The following is an 11,047-nucleotide window of genomic DNA, read 5'->3' on the forward strand; positions in this document are numbered from 1 at the left end:
AAGAAATGTTCGATTCTTTGCGAAAATTTTTCCGGGGTGTCACAAATATCTTCATTGGCCATCCTTATTTGCTGATAACTTGCTCTAAGATCTATTGTAGAGTAGATCTTTGAGCCTCCCAATTCTTCTAACAGCTCTTCTATGATTGGGATATGGTATTTTTCTTTAATTTTCACCTTGTTGAAGCCCCTGTAGTCCACACATAGTCTCCAACTTCCATCTTTTTGCCAACTAGAATCACTTGTGAAGCATAAGGACTAAAGCTAGGTTGCACAATGCCTTGGTCCAGCATGTCTCCTATCAACTTCTCAATTACATCCTTCTGTGAAGATGAGTATCTATTAGGCCTCAAGTTCACAGGGTTGTTTTCTACCTCTAATGGTATTTTGTGATCAAACAACCCTCTTGAAAGTGGTAACCCCTTTAGCTCAGCAAACAACTAGGGATGCTCCTGAGTAAGGGATACAATTTCCTTGGGCATAGCTATTCCTAATTCCCATTCTTCCTCCATTGGCACTATTCTGACCATAAATAGTTGGCCACCACTTTTTGCCATTTTTCCCAATCTTTTAGCCTCCACAGTTCTCACCCTATCCATATAACCCTTCAACACACATTTCTGCCCTTGGTAGATATAGCCTAAAATTAACTCTTGAAAATTCAGCACTCTTGAAAGTTCGGCTTAATATCTCCCGAAGGAAGCAACCATTGTATCCCCAAGAGCATGTCATTGGATCTTAGAGGTATCAATAAGAAATCATCTGTGTAAGTCAGTTTCTCCATCATCCACGAAAATGCTTTACACAGCTCATTGGTTTGCCCATCATGCCCATCATGCCCATCATCCACATTGATGGCATGAATTCTGACAGTTTAAATGTTTCCTTGGAGTTCCCTTACTAATCATTCATCCATGAAGTTGGGTAAACTTCCTAGATCAATCAATATATGCAAAGGTCTTTGTTGGCAATACCCTTCCACCCTTAGAGTATGGAAGGTGGGAATGTCATGTAGAACATAGACTGAAATCTCACAAACCTCCCCTTGCTCTTCCTCCCTTCCTGGCTCAGGGGTAGGTATCTCCACCACTTCTTCTATAAGGATTTCTTTATCTAATTCCGGTAAGTACAAAGATTTGTTTCCCCCACACTTGTGCCCAGGGAAGAACTTCTCCTCGTAGAAAAAATATAAACCCTTTTGTCTCCTCTCATTCATCTCAGCAGAAGGCAGACTTCTGTTGTTGTTCCTATTAAGATTTAGAAAATTTTCCTTCTTACCATGCCCAAAATGTTTTTTGGGACCAGTTTCCTTAGGAGAAGGGTTGTATGAGTATCCACTATATTGAGATCCACCTGCAAAAAAGTATGGTCTAGTAAGCATAAGTTGGGCATTAACTTAAGCTTAAGTGTTTCTGGCTAGCGAATAGGCTTGAGGAAGTGAAAATGATCTGTGGTTCTTGACAGTATAGCCTATCTCAGGTTTTAAGTCCAGTAATGAACCCACTAATGGCATATTCTAGTAGGATTGTAAGCCTGGCCATGATCTTATCAAACTCAATATGATAGTCCTTAACAGATCAAGTTTGTTTGACCAACATCAGCTCATCCATAAGATCTTCAAACTCAGTTTCAAATTTGTCCATTAGCATACATATATTCATCCCAAGTTGGATAAGATAGGTGTTGCCTACTCTTATGTATGTTAAGTGTCACTCTATGGCCAGACCATCAAAGTGTAAGGAATCCACTCTCACCTTCTGATTTTGGGGTACTTCATCTAAAGAAAAAAATTGATCCACCTTGTAGATCCAAGATCTAAGATTTGTTCCATTGAACCCGGAAAACTATGTTTTGGACAACCTAGCCAGAGGGTTGAAGAAGTGACCATGGACAAGAGGTTGAGCTCCTCCTCATCTAGGAATTTCCATTGGTGGTTGGCCTTGGAGTCCTCTATATGGCATATGTGTTGGGGCTCTAATGGGCATCTGAAAGAGAGTTGAAGTCCAAGCTCCCATTTGTCCTGTAGAAGCACCTCCCACAGCAAGAGTATGATGCATAGATCCCCCTAGAGGTGACTGGAACTGAGGCAAAGCCCCATTCCCATTTGATAACCACCAAGGGTAATCATGGTTGGAGCTTCTCTTGTCTGAGATGCAGAGACCCAAGCCATAGGTTGGCCAGAAAGAGTGTAGATTTCACTTGCTCCTTCAGTATCTTCATGGTTCTTTCCTTTATCACTTTTCTTTACAGCATCCAAGGACTCTTTCAGCTCAGCAAAAGACTTCTCATGTTGCTCCTCTATTTGGTTCTGCATGACAGAGAAGTTGGCTAACTCCATTGTCATCCTGTCAAGCATGTCTATGATTTCTCTAACTTCATTCACCATTTTTGTGTACCCACAGAGCTCAAGAAAGTGCTCTAATACCAAATGATGCAACTAAGATAATGAAAGCAACAAAAAAGAAAACTAAGAAAAGAAAGGAAAGAGAAAAGGAAAAGAGTAAAGGACAAGTTATTTTCTATTTAGCTAAACAATTATCTGCATAAGCTGCAAAAAGGACCATTACAGTGCTTAAATAGCCAAGATATTCGTTTGAGGTAGTACGAAAACATAAATGCCCAGTATTGGACCTAAAGTGTACAATCCTCAAAAATATTGGGCAATTTTGACAATAAGGGAAAATGACTTTAAAAACATATTAGGCTAAACTGAACAATATAAAACTACCCTTCTTAAATGATAACCTAACCAACTTAATGGCTAGGTACGACCCCTCAAGCACCAGTACAATCTTTCTAAACTTTCGAGTCCATTTTTGCATCAATGTTTGTAAACTGTAGAGAGGTTATTTCCGGAAGACCCTCAACTCAAGTCAGGCATAACAAAATCAATAAGAAACGGAGATACAATAGTGAAGAAACATACATAAAATAATGAGAAAAAAACACTAGCAACAACCAATAATGCAATAATCAAAGCAAAGAAAAGATTAAATTAACCGACAGACTATATTTCAACAAGCTCATCATGCCAAATAAAATCGTTCTGCAGATTTATAGCTTCAACATGATTAAATAGGATTGAATATGTACATACTGTACTATGCAAATACTAGCATCTACAATAATACAACAAAATATTCTTCCAGAGTTCAATATCACTTTCTTGAAATGGCAACCATGGAATAATCTTCTTAATTACTGATGAAAATTTCAACATTTCTCAAACTGAGAAGGGGATATAAAAACTAATTTGCTGCAAAGAATACCAGCATAAAAAAAAAAAAAAAAACTGATACAGGGAAAGTCTTGGAGTTTCACTTTCTTGAAATTACAACAGTGTAATAAAGTTCTTAATTACTGATGAAATTTTAAACAACATTTTTCTGTGTGAAGTCCCTTATTAAGAAGGGGAGGGGGTGTTGTGGCTTACCACAACAGATTATATGTTCGGTTGGTATTACAAATAATGGGAACTCCACTGCACTCCAAGCCACAAATCCCAAAATCTATCAAAAGAATCAAGAAAAAACTTTGCAAAACAAATATCAATGTATCCGCTATTCTGCCCTTTATACAACAATCATCAGAGCTCATTCTCTGCTTGTCCAACTCAAAAATTTTCGTGGATGACCAAATTGTCGGGAGATAAAAAGATACCCTTGTTCCTTCTCCCTGAGTTTGAGCTCTATTCCAATTTCATACAACATTTTCTACAATGCTGCTTACTTAATCGCAGTCCAAGCCACATACCTCTAAACTGAGTCCACCTTTGGCGGTGAATGGGTTGAGTCGGACCCACAATAAGGAGCAGATAGATGCGAGAAGGATAGACCAGACAATAATAATGGTTGGAACGTTGTTTTGTCTACCCATGACACCTTTGAGGAAGGGATACAGATGAACAATGACCCATAAGGCGAAGAAAAGCCTACCGAATAGAGGACCCCAAGAATCATAACCATTGTTGATTGCATCTGAGACACCAACTACAACTCCAATGATGTTAAGAATCAACAAAGTCATAGGAGGAATCAACAAAGATGTCCACTTGAACAGATACAGCTCAGAAAACTCCCCATCGTCCGCTGCTTTGGAAGTAACAGTGAAGCTAGTGTTGACACCAGCCAAAACTTTAAGAAGACCTTGGAAAAGAGCAAATAGGTGAGATGAGGCGCCACCAATCACCCAAAACTGCTCGTTTCTCCACCAGTCATCAATAGTAACACCTCCCCATTGCATCTCAATAACACTCGTCACAGCAATCATTATGAAAAGTGCCATGAAAAGAATGCTAGCATAGTTACTAATCTGCATTTCAGTAAAATATCATGTGATTAGTTGAAAGCAGTGACTCAACAGAGGCCTACATGCCTTGGAACTGAAGATACAGAGTCCATGTAATATGAGCAAATAAAAAATAAACCTCGAAGCAAGAAATGCTGAATGGGCAGACTTACCTCTGGAACAATAAATTTCCCTGTAAGCAAACAGACAGCCGGCAATGCACAATATATGATCAAAGGAATAGAAGTCAATGGGTAGACCACTGAGTTTATGTACGAAAATCGCTCCAGAGGCTTCAGACCGCACCCATATCCATACCAAATTGGACAATGTCTACTGAAGAAAATTTCAACAGATCCCAAAGCCCACCGCAGAACCTGGTGAAGACGATCTGAAAGATTGATAGGAGCTGACCCCTTAAATGCAGGCCGATTGGGCATGCAGTAGACGGATCTCCAACCATGGCAGTGCATCTTAAATCCAGTAAGGATATCCTCAGTAACAGATCCATAAATCCATCCAATCTGGTGAATATGATAAGTTAGACTAAATGCAGATGCATTCCGGAAAATTCAAATAGGTTATACAATTTCAGCATTTCTTTTTACCTCTTTACCCCATTCTGTTTTGTCTTCATAACCACAACTAATAACATGTATTGCTTCTTTCAGGAGAGATGCTGATGTTGCTCCCGGAGGAATGCCACCATCTTCTAGAAGTGTTGAAGCAACAAATACTGGTGATTGACCAAATTTCTTCTCAAGTTTTATCTGAGGCATGAGGGATGCTTTTTCACTATCAATTCCTGCAGCAAAAAGCAAGTTAACAACAAATATGCATACAGGAATCTGATTTCACTATGAGTAAGGGAAGAACATGCTCTAGAGATTGTAAATCTGATATAATCAAAAAAGAGGGATGACAAAATAAAATATAAAAGAATTCCGACAGAGGAACTTCGAAAGTAGCTCCATTTGAATGTTTCCTTGCCAAAGAAGCGAGTTGAAAAGGGATCCAAATTTATTAATCTAAAGACGTGGTCTACAAATTATCCATAAGGAGTGGCTCCTCAAAGTTCCTTTCCTTACCTTCAATTCCTTCCTCGATATTTTCAAGGGCATGAATTTGTGGTGAAGCCTCTTTGCTCTTTGGCTTCTTTTTGTTATCCTTGGTTGTTTTCGCTTTCTTATGCTTCTTTCGAGAACTGAAACAACAGCAACACCATTTCGGCCAGCAGTTGCATGTTTTTCCTGGAGGTTTTGTCTTCTTTGGAGCATCATAACCATAAAGGGCTTGCCTCCTGAAGACGCATCCAGTACCCACGTAAATTGGACCCTGAATGCCATCAAGTCCTTTCATATTGATCTGTTAACGCAAATGTAATATAATTAGCTTTCTTTCAGGCAGTTCATGGTGCATATCGTATACCTATGCACAAACATAAACAGTTAACAGTGCATAGGTGCAACATTCCATAACAAAAACCCCAGAAGAAGGCATCTTACGTACATCAAAGAAGACCACATTGCGGTTGGAATATCTGTCATGCCTGTCAATACCATCAAATCTTTGAGGAAATTGTACGTAGCATATTTTCTTTCCTGAAGTGGGGTCCATCATAAAGCACATAGCTTCTCTCAGTGCCTTACTATTATTTATATAGTGATCACAATCCACATTGAGCATGTAAGGAGCATTTGATATGACTGCTGATACGCGCATCTAGAATCACATTTTAAAAAGGGTCAAAAGCCTATCCAGTGCTATATATTTTAAAAAGGAAGGCAGGGGGAGAAAGAAGGAGAAATGGAAGATAACTTACCAAAGCATTCATGGCACCAGCCTTCTTGTGGTGGTCAAATCCAGGACGTTTTTCACGAGAAACATAGATAAGGCGAGGCAGTACATTCCCTTCAATATCACGGACACCATCATTACCCAGGAAGACCTTTTCAATTACAAGAATGAAAAATTGGTTAGTTCACAATAGTAAAATCTTAAAATATCACCATTAAAGTTAGGCTATAAAAGAGATCAGATCTATACCTGAATCATTCCAGGATGATCCCTGACAAGATTTCCTGGCCAAGGCGTTCCATCTTGCATGGTCCAGCCATCTTCAGGAACCTTTTGTGCAGTGGCAACCAACCCATTTATCCGAACCTTGAATTCTTCATAGTCTCTCTGCACAAAAAGAATGGTCCCAAGTTGTCTTAGCAACAAGTCTTTATAGTCATACCATCTAAGGAAAATGTAAATTTGATAATTTGCACACCTTCATAGCACGACGTTCCCTCACAAATGATGGATGTACTTTATTTTTCAGATAATCAACCTTCAGCGAAAAATACCACTCTGGGGCGCGAGGCTCTATGTTGAACTTTTTGCAGAATGGGACCCATTTCCTTGCGAACTCAGATGTTTCAGAGAGAGCCTCAAAAGTAAGCATGGCAGCACCATCATCAGAGACATAGCACGAAACCTTGTCCACTGGATAGTCCACAGCAAGAATGGAGAGAACAGTATTTGCAGTAATAAGTGGAGGTTCTTTCAGGGGATCCACCGTACTAACAAATATATCTACAGGGGCTAACCCAGAAGGCTTCCCTTCTTTCTCATACCTGAGTAAAAACATTTAACTAACGGGTAAGGACATGACCAGAGAGCTATGTACACACTTTTTTTTTAACCAATGTACACACACATTATTAATATATACAAATGCATTGTTTATGCGTACCTCAGAGATAGCCTATCCAAGTATGTCTCTCGACGAATTGGACACCATTTAGGGAACTGATCAAATATCCACGACACAGCAAACCATATTTCACATATAATAGAAAGCAGCCATAATACATATGCATCATTGACAGGATGCGTTATTCTATAGTGGAAAAAGAGCCCAAGAACAGCAAGACGAACTAAAATGGATAATCTGTATGGGCTTAGCCTGCTAGAGGCAATAGGCAGCTTTCTCGAAAGTGGTTGTCTGCCTTCATCCATCCTGCAAACAAAGATATACAAAGAACGATAAATCTTACTGATCCAGAGAATGTTCAAACAAAGCAATAACTGCAGTTTAGGAAGGTCTTCTATGGAGCAAACCCACATGCAACATGTTATATCCACATCAACAAAAGAGAAAAGCGGCAATCGAGCACATAAAGCATAACATTTGCACATTCCAAATTGCTCTAACATGTAAGGTTTGTTGTTTGTTTGTTTTTAAAATGGAGCATGTAGTGAATTTATAATCATGCTAAGGAGACGGAGAAATTGCGGCTTTCAGAACACCCTAACTGCTCATCAATATATAAATCAATCTTTGAACTCTTCTCACTGTTCCTGTTGCAAACCTTCCCCAATTCCACATCTGAGCTGGCCAAAAGGGAACTTCAACAGAAAAAAGAAAAAACAATACTAAGTTATGCATGTACAATAGGTCGTAGAATCAGTATTGTACCAATATAATTGTTTTCTATTTTATCTTGGTTTCTTTGGGTAATCTGACTAGTGAATAGAGTTGAACGAAAGACTCCTGAACCATAATTTCTCCAAAGAGATGGACATGCTGCAAAACAATGTCTCAGTTCAAGTGACTATCAGCAACATTTCTCCACGTTGTTTTTGTTTCTTTTTTAGGAAAATATAACTTAAATTTGCTTTATTCTTTATTAAGAAATAACGGCAATTTATCTCATTGAAGGGGTTCTTTATTATTAAGATTCTTTCAAAAGGTGAATAATGTGAAGCCAATTAGACGGTGCAGATACTCGAGTTTGATTAATAAGCAAGTACAGCCAAGTCACAAACAAATCTATCCCAGGCCCCAAAACTACGTCAATGCGGTTGCTGCAGCAAAAAGGGGGATGTATATATCTATCCATGGTTAATTTTAAAATGTATCCCTCTTGAGTATGGTGTAGCTACTATTTCCATTGTGAAGATTTTACCTTTAGCGTGCTTATTGAAACAGAGTGATAACTGATACTAGTTTCTGAAAGGTACAGTAACCAGCACTACACTAAGCTGCCGTCTGGTATCGTCAACCTTCTGAAGGAAGTCTCAACTAAAAGGACCTCACAAAAACTCAAAAACACATGTGACGTGACCAACTTTTCAGGCCTTGTACCAAAGTATGAAAACCATAGTGCTTGAGTATTTTCTTCAGCACATAGGTCATATTCAATAATATATACAGCTTGCAGCAACTGCAAGTCACCATCCCACAAGTAAAATTAAGTGCAAATCATAGCACAGATAACTCATGAGGTTAAATGTAGAAAGAAAAACAAATGAATGCATACACCTACTTGGGGAGATCGGGATCATCCAGCTCATCTCCATCGTTATCACAACCTTTGCCTCCATGCTTAACCACCTGTAGTTTATCATTCTGCTTTTTCTTCCAGTCCTCCATTCTTTCCTTCCATGCAACAGTACCATATCCATAAACTGCCAAATCTTTATTAGGATCCATGGGGCGAGGCGGCACTGCAAAGATCAAGCATATCAAACACATTAAGCTCTCTAACACTGGAAAATTGGTCTGAGAATTAAAAATTTGCATTAACCAGATTAACTTACAAGACATGGATGAATCAGAATAAGGTACGGGATGAATTTTCTTCCCACGACCCATAAAGGGTGGTATGATAAGTGCATGTTTATCAGCTGAAATTGTATCATCCTATGAAAAATTACAACTTTTTAGCTAAAATTCAACATAGTGAGAACAAAACACATGACAATCTTAAGGCATTACCTCTTGACCATAAGTAAGAAGAGGGATCTCAGAGTTAAGGGCAGAAGGATCTACTTCTGCTGGGGTATTAAGACCGGAAGCATTATAATTGGTACCGCGGCCAAGGCGAGCAGCGAGTGCAGCCTCAGAAAGATGTCTAGGAGTACCATCATAATCAAATTCATGATCTAAGTCATCAAATTCATCTTCTTCATCATCTCCATCAACTCTGGGGCTCCCTTTAATGCGCTTGTACCTAGTTTTGCATTGAGGACAAGCTTGATTCCCTTCTCTCCTTTCATACTCATAGCAAGGTCTGCAAACAGGAAATGCACACTCATTGCAAGCAACAAATGGCTCCCCATCTACTGTAACTTCAATCTCATCTCCACAAATCTGGCAAATCTGTCCACTTAATTCTTTCACAGAAGTTACCTGTAACCAATAAACAATTACAAAAGATTAAAACCTCCTTAGATCAAGAATTGGAATCAACAACACTAATTAGGAAAGTTATAGAAAGAAACACACTTGGTCATGTAACAGACTTGCCTAAAAAGAATGCAAGAAGATAAGAAATCAATTGAGCTTAAAAGTGGTAGGCAGAAAGAGCCAATTTTGGCAAGTTAAATCTAGATATTGCACAAACAAAAGCAAGGAATAACGGATCTTCTTTACTCCTGCGTTGGAGAAATAGAAGACAACACCCCCAAATCTGTGCGAGTAAAATCTAAGAATCCATCAAAACGGAAGAAAAAGTTTAAAACTTTATCCTCCAAAATGGCACCTTTTAGCACAGAAACTGGGAATGAGCAAATGGTAATTTCAGAAAGAGCAAAATATGGTCAATAAGACACCACCGACACAAAAAAAAAAAAAGGCAACTGAAGTCTTGTTGAAATTGAAGAGCAAAAAGATTAGATTTTTAAAAGCACTTACTCTTCCAACTTCATCAGCATTGATGAGAACAAATTCATTTCTATTGTGTGAACCAGCAATAAGCCTCCCTTTGGTATCCATTTTGAGTCAACCCCACTCAAAACACTATCAAGAATGGAGGAGAAGAAACAACCCTCTTCACTTTTAGCACATTAGAGACCACTCAAAGAGAAATCCCCTCCAACCATTACACATCCAAGAAAAGCACTACCCTTTACTCTCCTTCTCTTCCTCTCTTTATGACACTGCTTTTAAACACCCATTACAAGTAACAACAACCCCCTCTACCCTCAATTAGAGAAATAATAATAATGAATGAAAATGATGTATAAACATACACATACAAACATATCAGTATTATAGTAATGAAATTAGTTGTATAAAATTTTGTGTGTGGGGTTGGCAATAGTATAATAATACAACTGGAAAATGGAAAAGTGTTGATTTTTATTTTTTTTAAAAGAATTGGTAATATAAAGAAAAAGACTCTTTTGGGTTTTTGGGATTCTTTCCTTGTTACTTGACTTTTCTTGGTAATTTTTTTTTTTTTATATGCTGAGCTGTGGAGCAGAGAATAAATGAAGAAGGGTGTTTTTGAAGTGGTGTTGAGGTGGCCCACCAAGGTTGAGGGTATATTGGTAAATTCATAGTAGTGAAGTGGTGTTTTTAGTGTTAATGAGTCATTAATTAGTTTTTGTAATTGTTGAAATAGTGTGAAGTGAGAGAGAGTGATACTATTACTAATATGAGTCATAATTTAAAATTTTAACTAATGAATTTTTATTTATTTTTATTATTTTAATTTAAAATCAAATATTTATGAATATTTTTTTAAAATAATCAAATATTTTAAAAGTGTTTAAAAATTATTTTGACTTAAAAACATTAAAAATAAGTAAATTCAATCAGATTCTAATAATGGTGTAGTTTTCCTTTTTCTTTTTGGTCTTTTTCTGGCTGTCTTTTACAGTTGTACATAAGGTAGTTGGGGTTAAAAGAGTCAAATGAGGGGGAAAAGGATGGGTTTTAGTAATATTATATATACATTGCTATAAAATATAATTATATATACATT

The 11,047-nt window shown here is 37.8% G+C and overlaps 1 protein-coding gene across 1 annotated transcript; it reads right to left on the reverse strand.

The window, feature by feature from the left end:
* Positions 1-3,292: 3,292 nt before the first annotated feature.
* LOC129904221 (cellulose synthase A catalytic subunit 2 [UDP-forming]-like) lies at positions 3,293-10,280 on the reverse strand. The gene is made up of 13 exons (XM_055979761.1): positions 9,973-10,280; positions 9,055-9,468; positions 8,877-8,979; positions 8,603-8,783; positions 7,027-7,293; positions 6,562-6,907; positions 6,333-6,470; positions 6,109-6,234; positions 5,796-6,008; positions 5,375-5,651; positions 4,895-5,091; positions 4,460-4,810; positions 3,293-4,310 (listed from the first exon to the last, which is right to left on the reverse strand). The coding sequence occupies exons 1-13, from the start codon at positions 10,051-10,053 to the stop codon at positions 3,729-3,731; spliced, it is 3,276 nt and encodes a 1,091-aa protein (XP_055835736.1). The 5' UTR covers positions 10,054-10,280; the 3' UTR covers positions 3,293-3,728.
* Between the last annotated feature and the right edge of the window lie 767 nt (positions 10,281-11,047).

Source organism: Solanum dulcamara, chromosome 9 (assembly GCF_947179165.1).
Source record: "Solanum dulcamara chromosome 9, daSolDulc1.2, whole genome shotgun sequence".
NCBI classification, from domain to species: domain Eukaryota; kingdom Viridiplantae; phylum Streptophyta; class Magnoliopsida; order Solanales; family Solanaceae; genus Solanum; species Solanum dulcamara.